The sequence below is a fragment of the Drosophila erecta genome, unplaced genomic scaffold (assembly GCF_003286155.1).
Source record: "Drosophila erecta strain 14021-0224.00,06,07 unplaced genomic scaffold, DereRS2 tig00000092-arrow-pilon, whole genome shotgun sequence".
In the NCBI taxonomy this organism is placed as follows: Eukaryota; Metazoa; Arthropoda; class Insecta; order Diptera; family Drosophilidae; genus Drosophila; species Drosophila erecta.
The window spans coordinates 10,266,674-10,282,418 of NW_020825207.1; the positions used below are offsets into that span (position 1 = coordinate 10,266,674).

General features: G+C 47.0%; 4 protein-coding genes across 7 annotated transcripts; 2 read left to right on the forward strand and 2 right to left on the reverse strand.

Annotated features, from left to right (window-relative positions):
- Nucleotides 1-190: 190 nt before the first annotated feature.
- On the reverse strand, nucleotides 191-6,146 carry LOC6548136. The gene is made up of 3 exons (XM_001975192.3): nucleotides 5,612-6,146; nucleotides 5,291-5,454; nucleotides 191-5,232 (listed from the first exon to the last, which is right to left on the reverse strand). The coding sequence occupies exons 1-3, from the start codon at nucleotides 5,667-5,669 to the stop codon at nucleotides 790-792; spliced, it is 4,665 nt and encodes a 1,554-aa protein (XP_001975228.1). The 5' UTR covers nucleotides 5,670-6,146; the 3' UTR covers nucleotides 191-789.
- A 164-nt stretch (nucleotides 6,147-6,310) lies between these two features.
- Nucleotides 6,311-12,048, forward strand: LOC6548135 (uridine-cytidine kinase-like 1). 4 transcript variants are annotated; one of them, XM_015156290.2, is made up of 8 exons: nucleotides 6,313-6,744; nucleotides 7,627-8,105; nucleotides 10,032-10,333; nucleotides 10,398-10,504; nucleotides 10,575-10,882; nucleotides 10,940-11,126; nucleotides 11,184-11,777; nucleotides 11,837-12,048. In XM_015156290.2, exons 2-8 carry the CDS (start codon nucleotides 7,867-7,869, stop codon nucleotides 11,951-11,953), a joined length of 1,854 nt encoding a protein of 617 aa, XP_015011776.1. In that variant the 5' UTR covers nucleotides 6,313-6,744; nucleotides 7,627-7,866; the 3' UTR covers nucleotides 11,954-12,048. The 4 variants fall into 4 exon arrangements, with proteins under 4 accessions (XP_015011775.1, XP_015011776.1, XP_001975227.1 ...); XM_026980244.1 differs by lacking the exon at nucleotides 6,313-6,744 and having other exon boundaries at nucleotides 7,381-7,738; nucleotides 7,802-8,105; XM_015156289.2 differs by lacking the exon at nucleotides 7,627-8,105 and having other exon boundaries at nucleotides 6,311-6,744.
- LOC6548134 (threonylcarbamoyladenosine tRNA methylthiotransferase) lies at nucleotides 12,037-13,930 on the reverse strand. Its single transcript, XM_001975190.3, has 2 exons — nucleotides 12,806-13,930; nucleotides 12,037-12,738 (listed from the first exon to the last, which is right to left on the reverse strand). The coding sequence occupies exons 1-2, from the start codon at nucleotides 13,796-13,798 to the stop codon at nucleotides 12,058-12,060; spliced, it is 1,674 nt and encodes a 557-aa protein (XP_001975226.1). The 5' UTR covers nucleotides 13,799-13,930; the 3' UTR covers nucleotides 12,037-12,057.
- A 287-nt stretch (nucleotides 13,931-14,217) lies between these two features.
- On the forward strand, nucleotides 14,218-15,737 carry LOC6548151 (S-methyl-5'-thioadenosine phosphorylase). Its single transcript, XM_001975189.3, has 3 exons — nucleotides 14,218-14,512; nucleotides 14,583-15,362; nucleotides 15,423-15,737. Exons 1-3 carry the CDS (start codon nucleotides 14,462-14,464, stop codon nucleotides 15,459-15,461), a joined length of 870 nt encoding a protein of 289 aa, XP_001975225.3. The 5' UTR covers nucleotides 14,218-14,461; the 3' UTR covers nucleotides 15,462-15,737.
- Nucleotides 15,738-15,745: the final 8 nt, after the last annotated feature.

The following is a 15,745-nucleotide window of genomic DNA, read 5'->3' on the forward strand; positions in this document are numbered from 1 at the left end:
TTATTTTTCTTATTCGGTAGCATTAATAAAAACAATCAGAACTGGGACTTCTGTCCAGAGTTAATTCTTGTGGCGCTAAAAACAATGATTCTGAATTCTCATCTGAAGAATTAACCGCGGCACTTTGTTTTACTCTTTTGAAGCGGTTCAGCCTAGTTTTTGAAAATTGCAAAAATAAAGAAAAACTGTGTTTCATTATATACAGTTGACTTTATTCGTATGCATGTATATTTCGTGTAATTGTGTATATATATTTCTTGTATTTGCTACAACATTTGTGGCTCCATTGGTGTCGCTGGATGCCGCTACAATAATATCTCGTTTCGCATAATAATATATGTATAATACACGCAATCTAGACACAAACTGCTGAGCAAGTCAAACAGCTCGGATTAACTTGGTTAATCGCGTACAAAGGCAAATCATAAAGAACTGTCTTTGTTCGATGCACAGACTTCTAAAGTTTTCTCCATTTTCGCTATAATTCATTGTTTTGCTTGCGTGAATACATGTGTAAAACATTTTGCCTAGAACCGAAATACAATGCAAATAAGGCAGATTAAACATTTACATCTAATTGGGTTTCGAATCGAAGGGATTGCAGGTATGCGTGTGTTTGTTGCTGGTGGACAGACAGGGAAGACGATCAAAATGAACAAGTTGTATACCTATATCGTACGAGAATATCGCTATATATAATATATATATATCTCTATATGCGTGTGTATAAATACATAAGTAAACGGGGGCTAATCCCCGCGAGCATTCACAATAGTTTTCATCACACATCTAGGTCTGATGGTGTTCGCTGCCACTGGGACTGCAGTTGGTGTTGGTGTTGTTGTTGGTGTTATTATTATTATTGTTGTTGTTGGTGCTGGCGGTGGCAGTGGCGGGTACACTGGTGCCACCACTGCTGCTGGGCGTCCGCATCATAATGCGGGACAATCTGGTATCGCTGAGCGAGTAAATTTCCGGCTCAAAGACAGGCGGGCACTCCATATTTGGGTAGTCCGGCGTTGCCGCTTTTGAATCCACCGATCCCGAACTCGACACTTTTGGTGTGGCTGCACTCTCTGATATCGCTGCCTCCGCTGGCTCCTCCTCCCTCTGTCTGCTGGCGTTGACGGGAGGCGGTGGAGCTGGCGGCAGCGGCGGTTGCAAGCCCTCCGACGAGCACAAATTAGTGGTCGAGGTGGTTATGATGCCAGGTCCCCGGTAACTTCTGTAGCCCGCCCGATTGTGCGTGGGCAGGTCGATCTGGGAGAAGATCTCATGATCGCAATCAGGATCCGCACTGCTTGGTGGCGTAACTGTCTGTTGCTGCTGATGATGATGGTGCCCGAACAGCGTGCGATGCAGCAGCGGTGAGCCCAGGAAACGATTCTCCTTGGAAGCCTTCGCCGGCGTGCCACCCGATATGGAGAGCTTCGAAAAGATCGGTATCGGCGCCGAGTTCTTGCGATGCGCATCGTACTTGGTGCCCACTATCTTGTCTCGCAAGTCCTGATTGTACGTCTGGCTTTTCTTGATGCTGCTGCCACTGCCAATGATGGCAGCTCCATTGCCCACGGCTTCATCTAGGGCGTGATTCGATTTGGACTTCTTGTTCAGCGGCAGCGTCATAGTCATCGCATGACCCGGTGCACAGCCACTGCCCGTGGTGCCAGTTGAGTGCTTCGAGAAGGGAAACCGACGATCGCTGCTCGATTTTCCCTTGGACTTCTTCTGATCCGCACTGGATCCGGAACTCTTACCGCTGCCGCTGCTGCTGGTCTTGTGCAGGAAACTGGAGAGCTGTAACTGCTGGGAGCGCAAGAAGTGCTTGGCCTTGCTGCTGTGCTGCTGCTGCGACTGCTGATGCTGTTGCTGCTGCTGCTGTTGCACGTGCTGCAGGTGGTGTTGGTGATGATGATGATGCTCTTGCCGGCTACTAGAGCTGGTGCTCGGCTCATCCCCGCATATCAGCTCGTAACCAAAGTCGCGCAACTTCTGACCTTCCTTAGTTCTGGTTCTCTTAATACTCTCGTCGTCAGGCTTGAAACTGATCTCGTAGTCCGGCGTCTTGGGCAGACTCACGCTCTGGATCTTGGGCAGCTTCTCCAGCGGTTTCGTCACGCTGCTGCTCATGGCGCTCTGCTGACTGGCCGTGGATTCCGTCCGTGCGTGCTTGTGCTTCTCCACTCCCAAGTGCACGCGATTGTTGTACATCTCCTGGGCCTCCTCTTCCTGTTTGCGCAGCATTAGATCCTTAAGCGTCACAAAGCCCTGTATGTTGTGACCGTGGTCCAGGGTGTTGCCCACACTCATCTTGGGGAGTAGCGTTTTCGAGGTATGGAAATCGAATTCCACCAAATTCGGATTTGAGGCGTGCAAGAAGTTGAATGGTGCCTTCTTCAAACTCGACTTGCTACTGGGACTTTGACTCTGGCTCTGACTCGGACTCTCCTCGGAGCTCTGATGCTGCAGCGAAGTGGGAGTGACTGTAGGCGTGGGCGCTGGGGAGGCGGGCGGTCCCAGAATCGAAGCGGGCAATGATGCGGCAGACTCGGTTCCACTAACCACCGAACTTCTACTAGAGCTGCGCGATAGCTTGGGACCCACCAAAGGTGGAATCTGTGTAGGCGGCATTGCGGGATCATGGTAGCCCGGGGTATTGGCACCAATCTGGATACCAAAACTTCCGCCTGGCACCTTCCTATAGCTGCGGTACTGCTCCGTTGGCACAGGAATGTCGCTCGATGGTTTCGCTGCACTGCTCTTGAATGTATTCGTAAACTTGCGAAACGAGTCCAAGTAGCCCCGTTCATGCTTAATGGGCGCAGAGGAAGGCGGTGTTCCACCAGAAAGTGTCATCGACATGGACATTGACTCCTTATTGCCCTGCGGCGAGGGCGTGCTCAGATTCTGGATCACAAGGGCATCGCATTCCTCGCCTGAGCTATCGTTCTCCGAATACAAATCCTTTGCATCATCACCGCCTTTTGATCCCGTGCTAGGCGGCACTTTGAGCGAAGCCTGGCGCAGGAAGTCCACCCACTGGTTAAGTGCGTCCAGCGACTCGGCCGCAAAGTAGAAGCTCTTGGCCGTGTGGTAAACTTTAAAGGCATGCGGTTTGGAGTGCACTTCTTTTGCCAATGAAACCGTAAAGCCGGGCAAAAATATTACCAAGCTGGCACTGGTACTCTGCTTACTGCGAAATCCGTACAGTATTGTATCCAGCATCACGAAATAGATCCTCGCCCAGTAAGTCACACCGCGATGATTTTTTTTGCGCCTGTACAGGTGACCTTGGATGTCCCCAGTTCCCAACAGCTTGAGATTTGTGTTCCGTCGCTTGGCCATTAAGCTGTGCTTCTTTTTAAGGGTCAGAGTGCGGGATTTACTGGGCGTATGAAGCTCACTGATCTCCGAGGGATCGACTGCGGCTGGCACAGGTACTGGCACGGGAATGGAGATACTAGTGACACTACTAGCCGGTTGCATGCTGGCTGGTTTTGGTGGAGGTGGAGGCACCGCCGGTGGCGTCATATCCCTCTGCTTGCGGGGTCGCGGTGGCGGTGCTGGAGGTGTGACAAGCAAAAACTCCTTTCTTGGCTCAATCGCTGGCGGCGTATCCGATTCCTCACCAGAATTGTCGTATGCCGGAGTACTATGACTCTTGTCTAATCGCCCCCTTCGACCCTGCTGCAGCAAAGGCATATTAATGGCCTCGGCGAGGGGCAAATCCTGACCTCTTGTCGCCAGATTTATTGCCTCTAGGAGCTCCTCGGCGTTTTCGGTTTTGCAGTTGCGCAGCGTTTCCAAGGCATCCTCATCACCCTCATCCGCAAAGGGAATCGGTTCAAAGGTCTCCAGTATGGTGTTCTCAACGTTGCAGATAAACTTTTCATTTTTCATCACATAATCTTCCTTGGCGTCGAATCTAACTACTTTGCTGACTCCCGGCTTGTAACGATCCACGAGGAATTCGCGCTGCGAGTCCTCCGTCAGCTGCTTTAGTTTTCTCACCTCATGAAACATTCGCCTGGCCTTGTCCGTGGAGGTATCGCCCGCAATCCCGATACAAGTGGTGGGCCTTGCGGTCATCTCTAGACCATAACCGAAGGATATCGACTTATCCCGAATGCTGGGCGAGCCAGGATCGCAGTTGGCGGGCGAACCAACTCCTGGCTTTCTTTCGTGCCACGATGGAACGACTAGATCCGAGTTCTTCAGGCTGAGATACTCGCATCCACAAATAGTATTTCTTCGTTGGAGCAAAGCTCTTGGCTTTGGGTAATACAAACGGATCTCTCGTGCGGCTAGCTTGGGATCCGTGGGTGTTGGAATATCACTGCAGCTGGAGTCTGAATCTGAGGCAGAGGACACTGGATTGACCTTGGTAAGCACCTCTCTTTTCTCGCTGCTTAGGGATTTACTGGGATCTGGAACCGCGCTTCCTGTCCCTCCTGTAGCCAGTTGCTCCGTGTCCAGGGTTAAAAAGTCAGAGCGGGGACTTGGCATCTGTGCCGCCCAGCGAGCGGCCATGTTCCTCTTCTTGCTGGGCAACCTGTACGGCTGCATATAGATCTGTCCAAACATCTTGGTGTGCTTGGGCCGTTTTTTCACCGTCAGCACCACATCGGGGAGCGCCTCCCTCAGATGCTCCAGCACTGTGCGATGCTGCCATCCCACTACAGTCTGGTAGTTGATCTGCACAATCTCGTCGCCATCTTCGATTTTTCCGGAATTGTGAGCTGGTGAGTTGTACTTGATATCCGTGACACGGTGAATGCCATTATAACTGGACTCTATGTTGAAACCCAACTCGGATTCGCGTTTTTTTAGGGTGACAAGGTTCAAGGACGCAGGCTGTAGTACCATGGGATCAGATATGTCCTGGATCACAAAGTTGGCAAGATTCTCGAGCCGTTCCGCCGACTGGCGAATCGCTGGCACCGGCTGCAGGGCAAAACGATCCCGGTGGGCAATTGTGGCCAGCTCCAGGCCGCACTTGAGCACATTGCCACAATATTCGCGGTACATCTCCTGCTTACGGAACGGTGTTCGCTCCAGGCTGCCCACCAATGGTTTTAGAGTGGCTATCGTCCTGGTAATATCGTGCAGTATCCGGGTATCGATCTTGGTGCTCTCCGCGTGATTCCTGGCCAGTTCGCGATGCAGATTTTTGGCCGCCGTGGCCACATGCAAGGCCATAAACTGCAGATTGTCGTTTTTCAGGTGATAATGCTGAAATATCAAACTCAATTAGGAGTGTGTATGGAACGCTATTAGCTCGGGGTCTCACAAAGTTCCTTAAGTTCTCCACCGCCTCCAGCACGATCTCCTGATGGCCAATGCGCAGCATGCCCAGATTCTCCAGCTCGTATGGCCGTATGTTGAGCAACGCCCGTCCGCCGATCTCCTGCTTGGAGAACTCGTACAAATACCCCTTCATAGACTCATCCAGACCTGCGCAAATCAGGAAAACATAATTACTATGTGCCTGTTGAAACCTTGAACAAAGCGGAAATTCGTGTTGCACTTGTTGTTGCTGCTTTTTGGGGCAGTGGCTGCGATATGCAGTTTTTTTTTTCTCAGCTGCGTTTTCCTTGACCTCGAGCGTTACCTTTGATCCAGTCGGTGACCTGGTCGGGCGTCCACTCGGCGATGTTGATGTAGGCCATCGCTGCTGCTGCTGATGATCCGCTGGGCCGCACCTACGGCATATTATCAATCCGTGCTTAAAAACACTCGAACCAACTTCAGATTTGCTATATTGTTGCGTCTCTCTGGTCCGGAGTGACCATCTTCTAGAGCTGGAACAATACTCGGTGCTCGTTCGATACTATCGAACTAGCCAGGCAATCGATTATTCATGCATTTCAAAATGCAATTTATCCAAAGTTTCTTTAAGATGCACAGTAAAAGAAAAGAAAACGAAAAATAGGTTTATGATTTAATACACATGCTCCATCCCATACAGCCCAAATGCAGCCACTGGTTACTTGATGTATTAATTTGTTTAGCCTCAACAAATATGACTTCAGTTTGTAGTGCATCTATATCGTCATCGATAGATACCTATATACCTATACTTGAAATAATCAAATAAGTCGACTGTCTCATGCATTGATATTTTCCGAGCTCTAGCGCTATTGACATACTCTAATTTTAAAATTTTAAGGTAATGACCCATTGATATGCTCTATTATTCTTATAAACTGAAAGTAATAATTATCACAAATTTAAAAATCCCGCTTCGCTTCGAACCATTCACACTGGAATTCCATTCTATCCATTTCGATATCGATACTTCCAAGCCCACAGCGCTTTGCAACACTATCGCCTCCCTAATCAAACAGCTGAGCGCCTTCAGAACGAAATAGAATTCACCCAAAACATTCAAATGAAATGCCTCAATGACAGCATCAAATGGAGATAAACAAGACAATGAGCGTCCCTCCGCTCCAATGCCTTTCCCCAGCTGACAATTAGCACTTTACTTGACCATTTAAGCTCGGGTAGCTTTACACATATGTATGTATACGAAGGCGGCGCACGTTTTTCCAACGCGATGCCTTCAGAAACGAATCAGTCACTTGCTGGGAGAGGGAGAGGCACGACGAAGTAAATCACCGCGTGTTTTTTTCTAATCGCTGCAACTGGCTGCTGCAATCACTATTCGCTGGTCGAAATGTCTGTGACCCAGACGAAACAAATCAAGTTCTACAACCCATCGAGTTCCGCTAGCTCCGACAGGTAACGAACGACTTTTTAATGCCGCATTAATTCATGCACGGCCGAAAGTAAAGTGTGAAAATCCAACAAAAGTCATTAGAATGTGATACACACTCACACACACCCGCGCACATGCATATCTATAGAGCATGTGCTCCAAGCCATTCATCGTATGTACGAGAAAGTACATACATACGTACTTACATGTGTGCGTTGTGGGGCCTCTAAACACGCAATATAAATAAATGCTGGGAAAATGGCATAGGGCCTGCGTTCGCAAACACCACTACACGTGGAAACGCATAACATGTGGTAAATTCAATTTCGATATAGTCGCCGGTTGCATCGGATCGGAAGAAAGAGGAAGAGAGAATGCGAAGCGAACCCCTTGCGAGAACAGTTAAATGATAGAGATGGGCACGTGAACAAATCTCTTGTGACGGTTGAAGCTTGCCAAAATAATAATTCATACTTTAGAAAGAATTTCAAAATAAGTTTGGGGAGATAAGTAAAAAAAAAAATTGTTTGTGTAATAGCGTATATGGTGTGAAATATTTTATGACGTTATGCATCTAATATATTAGCATCGTGTTTTCTCTAACAAATAAAACATCCTACGCTTAACAAAAGTCAAATAGATACACATGTAGTTGTTGAGCAAATATGATTAATATGAAATCACCTTCGACCAAGTCGTGTCACGCCATACCTCACGTACCACACGCCCACCTCTAGGCGAAGTCAGGCGACAACAACAATGCGGAGACGACGCCAGCAGAGAAAAACGCAGCGCAGCTTTTTTACCTTAGCTGCCTTAACACTTTTTCTTGTCATTCAATCCCCAAACGCCGCTCACCTCGCACTTCTCGCTACACCTTCGCCTTTATTTTTTGTTTCTATTAGTTATCGAATAAATATTGGCCGCAACGCAAAAGGTGGAATCGCTGCTAACGAAATAAAAGCTCTAAATCACATGTGATCCACGCCGGCGGCGATTCGCGTGAGCGTATTGTGAGTGAGTGACCCATTTTGGCTTGGCATCGCCGGTTGCTATATTTTTGCTGCTTCCACATCCAAGTTCTCACACCCACGCCGACGGACTGAGTGATTCAAAATCGCTGGCGGATCGGGATCGAGCTAAAAATGAGCAGCATCACGTTTTTGTGCAGCAAGTCGGGCCACAACAACAACAACATTAATAGTAGCAACAACGATGTGCCAAAAGGGGCAAAAGCGAACTCAGCATTTGCAGCCGCATCCGCCGGTTTACTAACCATCGCAACCCACCATCAGCAACCACATCAGCAGCAGCAGCAACAACAGCAACAGCATCATCAGCAGTTAAAGGTTAAGGCTATAGCAGCCAAAACCAATGGTCACATGTAATTCATTGCATTTTCCCCATTTTTTAACGTAAAAAACCAATCGAAGTCCCATTTTACATACATACGTACATATATGTATATTAATTTGTGCATGGGCATCTGTGTGTGTGTGTGTGTGTGTGTAATGAGTGCTGAGTGCTCTTTGTTGTTTCTGTTGTGTCATTTACCGCCATTCTAATTGTTTTGGTGCTGCGCTTGTTTGTCCAGTACTCCCGTTTCGCGACGTATCTTTCTGTTCTCAGTGTTTAATTAACGCTTGCTGGGTTTAACATTGTTTATTGAGTCTGCGGTCCGGCAAGTAACAACAAATGGGGAGAAGACTATAGCGTCAGCAAGTGCGCTCTCGATTCTCCAACATGGCAGCGATCACAACAACGCACATGAGCCACGTCTATCGGTTGCGTTTGCCATTTCCAGTTCTCTTTGCCTCCCTTTTGCTCCTCATGTCCTGCATATCCCTGGCCAGGAATCTCCCGTTTGCCGTCCTTGTTCCACCCGCCGCCTGGAAGGCCATAACCTGTTGGATACTTTTTCGGGAAGAGAGCACAGCACACGTGGCAAGCGCTCATCTCTTTCTCTTCTTGTTGGTGTGCAAAACCTATAAATATGCTGAGGAATCTCGTCTGTGGCGTCACCAGATTGTTGGCCCCACACTGAGAGAAAAATTGAGAGCTGTAAATAAAAAGGTATTTAGAGGTATCTTTCGTTTTAAACAAATTTGATTCTTCTAAATTTACATTTCATCGCGGGTAAAGGACCGTGTCTTGAGATTTTTACATGGTTTCTTGCATTTGAACAAAGTAAAGTGTTATGAATTTAGAAAAGTTTGCTAGAATTAATATGACTCAGTTTTTCTCTCAGTGTGGTGAATTTCTTTTTGGCACGCTAATGATGAGCAGAAGATACAGAGAAAGGCGGAAAGAAGAAGTGCAACGAACGCGCCTACTCAGCATTCGATAAATGAATCCGTCTAGCGTTGCTTTGTCTGCCTGCCCCAGTGTGCTTATAGTATTTGAATTCTTCCCAAAATGTATATTGACTGTTATTGCATGTATTTGGACCTAGTTATTGTCTGCCTGCTTTGTGTTAAAGGCTAAATATGGCCGGAAAAACTATTCGCTTACTCCCAAGCGTAAGGTCACGTCAGCATTCTGCAACGCACATGGCATAAATACCCAAACGCAATAATTGATTGGGCATATTTATAAAACTATTCTATCAATAACCTGTTAACCATTTTATAGAAACAATAATAACAACAATAATTTACTTACATATTAAACCACTTGATTAAGTGCTGTACAGTACATATACTTCATTCGCTAAGTTCCTATCATGATTATATCGCACTTCATGCCAAATCACATACATTGCACTTTCAAATTGAATATTCCTACAATACTTTCTCGATACCCACGTGCTTTATTAGGGGAGCTGTAATTGTAACGTGTTAGCTGTTCTCAATGAATGCCATATAGAAAAAGCTTGATAATAGCAAACGATTTTATCTTCTATCACGTTCAATTAAGGCCTCAAGTAACTGGGCTATTTATAGAGCATATTGAACAGAAGATTAATTTTGCGTCGGCGATATGCCTGGCTTCTTGCGTTTGTGTGGGTGCAAATACATGTGGAGCTGGGGGCTGTTAAAGTAGAGTAGGTCAGTGAGTATACTGCATCCTTGAACTTACAGCTTTAAGCTTGCATTGCAATAGCTATTTGTTAGCAATTTCACTAACAAGTTCTGTAATCTACTCCTCCGTACATAACAAAATATTTAAAATTATTATGCAATTAATCAGTGCTCGGTGATAAAAATGTTATCTCATGGCTAATCACTAAATTCCAATCATTATACTCGTAGCTAACGTCATCGTTAAATTGTGATAATCGCTAACTAATCTGTATATGTACTTTTTGCAGCGATGACCGTTCGGATGTCACTGAGCAACTCTACGTGGATCCGTATTCCGACCTGGGTAATGGCCTGTCCGGGGATCTCAACTGCTGCCCGGCCTCGCCCACCACAGTGCCTGCCAAAGCATCGTTGGAGTCGCCTCTGAAACGTTCCGGTAGGAGACAGCGAACGACATCCATTGGCAACCAGACAACCACCGCGAATCCGTCCGAATGCATCATACGTGCAAATAATCGCACGATCTACACGGCCGGACGTCCGCCGTGGTATAATTGTGCTGGGCAACAGGTGGAGCCCTTCGTCATAGGTATACATATATCACTCCCCAAAAACATACTTTTCTAGCCTCTAATGTGCTTAATATCCATCAGGAATCTGCGGCGGTAGTGCCTCTGGCAAAACCACAGTGGCTGAGAAAATCATCGAGAGCCTCGATGTTCCCTGGGTAACACTGTTATCCATGGACTGTTTCTACAAGGTTAGATATTGGAGGATATTGTTTTGGTTGATGAAATCTATTAACCGAATTTACTATGATTATCCTGTAGATCCTTAATGAAAAACAGCATGAGCAGGCCCTAATCAACGAATATAACTTTGATCACCCGGATGCCTTTGACATCGAGCTGCTGCTGGACGTGCTCACCAAGTTGAAGGAGGGCCGCAAGGTGGAAGTTCCTGTCTACAATTTTGTGACACATGGCCGTGAGAGCCAAACGAAAACCATGTACGGGGCCAATGTGATCATCTTCGAGGGTATTCTTACCTTCCACAGTCCTGAAGTACTTAAACTGCTAGATATGAAGATCTTTGTGGACACAGATCCCGATATTCGTCTGGCCAGGCGGTTAAAAAGGTAGGTCGTGGCTCTCGACTCTGCCTACCTTGATTAAAAGCAAATGTTCCATTTTAGGGACATCTCACAGCGAGGACGTGACCTAAAGGGCGTGCTGAAGCAATACCTAAATATGGTTAAGCCCTCCTATTGCAATTACATAGCTCCAACCATGGCCCATGCAGATATCATTGTTCCTCGTGGAGGTGACAACAAGGTGGCCATCCATCTCATTGTTCAGCACGTGCACACACAGCTTCAACTGGTATGAAGATCTTACACATCGCCGTTGCCCTAGTTCATTTCTCTCTCCATCTTTTAGCGCGGATTCAAGCTGCGCGAAACTCTGGCCAACTCCTACAAGGACCAGCCAATGCCACATTCTCTGCACTTGCTGCATCCCACGCCCCAGATTAAGGGCCTGCACACGTTCATCCGTTGCCGAAATACGTCCCGCGATGAGTTTATCTTTTATTCAAAGCGCCTGATACGGCTAGTCATTGAATATGCGCTTAGCCTATTTCCCTTTAAGAAAACTACAGTAGAGACTCCACAAGGTGTTCTTTACGAAGGCAAGCGTATGGAATCGCGCAAAATATGCGGCGTCTCAATTCTCCGAGCTGGTGAAACCATGGAGCAAGCCGTTTGTGATGTGTGCAAGGACATTCGCATCGGCAAGATCCTCATACAGACCAATCTGAAGACCGGTGAGCCGGAGCTTTACTACCTGAGGCTGCCTAAAGACATAAAAGACTACAAGGTGATACTAATGGATGCCACCGTGGCTACAGGAGCAGCGGCCATGATGGCAATTCGGGTACTCCTGGATCACGATGTACCCGAGGACAACATTATCCTGGCCTCGCTTTTGATGGCTGAGATCGGTGTGCACTCCATTGCCTATGCCTTCCCTAAGGTGAGATTGATATTAACTTCCAGAAGGGGGCATTTAACATTGAGCTCTCCTTTATGTAGGTGAAAATTGTTACTTCCGCTCTGGATCCGGAGATTAATAGTAAGTTTTATGTTATACCCGGCATTGGTAACTTTGGCGATCGCTACTTCGGCACGGAACCCTCTGATGAATACTAACGAGATCCGGGCCAATCCATACCTATATGGAACCATCAAGTTTCTAATGTATCTTAGGCTAAGTTCAAAACGTTACTTAAATTATGAATTTGAAACAAGATGTTTTATTGAAGTTGTAATAAGAGTCGAGCGACAAGCTGTATCAGAAAAGCCAGACTTCCCACCACAAGAGCAATGCCCAAATAGCGTTGGATTAGTCTTTCGCGGCTCCTGGTTTGCACCTGAATGTTAGTTACCTCCTTCTTATTTGCACATCTCGTCCAATCGCGTTCATCATCTAAAATTTCTCCCACCATGCTGAACTTGCTAGCGCTGGTAATTCGCACATGCACACGAGTACCAAGAAGATTATCCCGCATGGGTAGCAGTACCTGCTCGTAGCTCTTGTTGTGGCCCACGTAATGGAGCTTGTCGTGTGAGACTTCTGTGACTAAGACAGTGTATATTTCACCCACTCTTTTCGCATAGGGTTCATAGCTGTAGAAGAGATCTGTGAGTCGTTTGGTTCGCTTTTTCACTAGATTTGCGGGAATGCGCTCCATCTTAGCAGCTGGTGTGCCCGGACGAGGGAAGAACTGATTGATGAATAGACTGGGAAAGCGATACTTAGCGCACAGGGTCATCGTCTCCTCGAAATCCGCTTCTGTCTCTGTTGGGAAACCGCAAATGATATCTGTGGCAATTGTTACACCGGGAACACGCTCCCTCAAAAAATCCACGACGTGTTCAAAATCCTGTCGACAGTACTCCCGTTTCATCTCTCCCAGCACTGAGTCACTACCACTCTGCAAAAAGATACAATTGTCTAGCATATACAATGATTGAACTAGGTCTATTGAACTCGATTTTTACCTGTACAGGAACATGCAAAAAGGCGTATACTCTAGGGTGCTGCAGCACCTTGGCCACTTCCTCAAGATGCTCCAGAATATAGGGTGGATTGGTCATGCCCACACGCAGCATGCAGTGCTCGGGGATCACTTCCACAAGCTGCCAGAGCAATTCCGGCAGAGAGCTTCCTATATCCCTGCCATAAGCTCCTGTATCCTCGGAAGTAAGCCAGATCTCGCAGCAGCCTTCAGCAAACGATTGGCGGGCGCGCTCTACAACCTCCTCTGGGGGGTAGCTGGCCAAATCCCCACGGGCGTGCTTAGTCTTGCAGTAGGTACATTGATTTAAGCATCCAGAGTTGATGGATATGATCTCGATTAACTGATTCTTGCGGACTTTGGGTAATGAGAGTGGTGCTCCAGCCACGCGTCGGCCATGGACCTTCTTTTTGTTCTGCAACAGCTGGACACTGTTACCCTTAAGGGTCTCTTCAACGACCTCCACCACTCGGTCGATCTGCTGGACACCGATTACAGAAAGACCGTTCAAGTAGTCCGACTTGGGGGCTCCCTGGGGGACGCAACCGGCGACCACAACGTGCTTGCCATTTCGCATGCCCAACTTAATCTCGTTGCGGAACGTGTCTTCCGAAGGATTCTTCACCGTGCAGCTATTGAGTAGCCACAGATCCGCCTCCTCCTTGCCGCTTAATCTGTATCCGTAGGCAGCCAGCTGCCCGGCCATGTACTCCGAGTCCGAATTGTTGTGGGCGCAGCCCCATGTTTTCACAAAAACTTTTTGGGTGCCGGGTATAACACTTTCGTGGATGGTAGACTTCGGTTTATACTCCTCTTCCTCCTGAGACTCAAGTCGGATTTGGGTTCGTTTCTTAGCGCGAACCGTAACGTTCTTTTTATTTTCGTAGCGCTCACGCGGCTTCACATCGTCGGCGGATATCAGATCCTCGATGTCATCCACATCGTTGCCTGGAAGATCCTGTCCAAGGTGGTACATTGTGTTTCCGTCTCCTAGTTCAAGCTTTTATGCCAAGACACATGTGCCGCACTTCCTTTCAGCTGTTTACATTCAGATTTCTTCTTCTTCGCTTCGATAGTGTTGTGAAGTGCGTATGGGTAGGGTACCGATAAACGGCTCGATAACAGGGTCGGCTGTAAGTTCTAGTCACCCTACATTATAAGCGTCAAAATCAAGTTCGCCACTTAAACGATACAATAAACAATTTATTCTATGCCAGTTTTCACTTAATGTGTTTAGATTTCATTGAAATTGTGGTTAGTACGAAGAGCTATCAATTTTAATAGATAAAATAAAAAGAATTTGTTAGTTTAAAATTATGATAATTTAACAAATGATTATACCGCGATGGCAGTTTAATTTCATAATTCATAATTAAACTTATTAATTTAATATAACTATTATTATACACTATTATTATAAACTTTATAAAAAGCTCCGCCTACTGCAAAAATAATTAAATTACCATAATTACACACCCACGACGACGTAGTGAGTGCTATTTCAATATGCCCGAACTTTTGCGGCTTATGCACCCTACCGTGTAGACACACAGTTATCAGTGCGCTATCAGCGGGAACATTCTACTCTGCTCCAGACCGCCTTCCCAGCAGCTTGTAAAAGCACAATCCGTCGCTAGCCATGATTACGATTAAATGTAAAGACACCAATCTGGACCCGCTTCCGATTAAGGTAAGTTCATGGCCCGTACAAAAATGAAGCACCTAATTTTGTTCAATGCCAAACTATAAATAACTCACAGATTGGTATTATTGGCGGTTCGGGACTTGACGACCCAGATATCCTGGAACAGCGGCAGGAACGCGTGGTTGAGACGCCCTATGGAGAACCGTCTGATGCTCTGATTGAAGGCGAAATCAATGGAGTACAGTGCGTGCTCCTGGCGCGTCATGGACGCAAGCACGACATTATGCCCTCCAATGTTAACTACCGGGCCAACATCTGGGCCCTTCGCGACGTGGGCTGCACCCACCTAATTGTCTCTACAGCATGTGGGTCCTTGCGTGAGGAAATTAAGCCGGGCAACCTGGTTGTTCCACATGACTTCATCGACAGGACTACTAAACGCCTTCAGACCTTCTACGATGGCAAGGCACAAAGTCCACGTGGTGTTTGCCACCTGCCCATGTTTCCGGCGTTCAGCGAACGCACTCGCAACATTCTGATCGAGGCGGCCAAGGAGCTGGACATTCCCGCACACGATAAGGCCACAATTGTGACGATTGAGGGTCCGCGTTTCTCCTCACGCTCCGAGAGCCAAATGTTCCGTCAGTGGGGCGGAGACCTTATAAACATGACCACGTGTCCGGAGGTGGTGCTGGCCAAGGAGGCAGGCCTACTCTATGGGTCGGTGGCCATTGCCACGGACTACGACTGTTGGCGCATGGGCTGCGAGGGTGTCAACGTGCAGGATGTACTTCGTACTTTTGCCGAGAACGTGATCAAGGTGAAAAAGATCCTGGTTAACGCTGTTGGTCGAATCGCCAAGGAAGACTGGTCGGAGGACATACTAAATGCCAAGGTAACTGAGCTGAGGTATACATAAGTATTTATAAACTAAGTTCATGTGTTTCTCCCATAGCAATGCGTTTGCAACAACACAATGTCTGGAGCCATGTGACGATTTATAAAACTCTGCCACGAAATAACAGAAGAGACGCTGATTCGCCGCAAGATTTATGTGCCACCACTTTATCAACAGTTCCACAAAAAGCGTGGACCCAGAGTTCACTCCATATCCATTACGTACGAATTAGATCCGAGGGACAAAAGGCATTCGGTAAAAACTCCATTGAAATGTGAAACTGTAACGTCCGCGTCAGGGTCGCAGTAAATATATACATATGTGTGTAACTAAAAACATTTCGTAATCAAATGCAATCTATTCCTAAACAAACGCTAGAA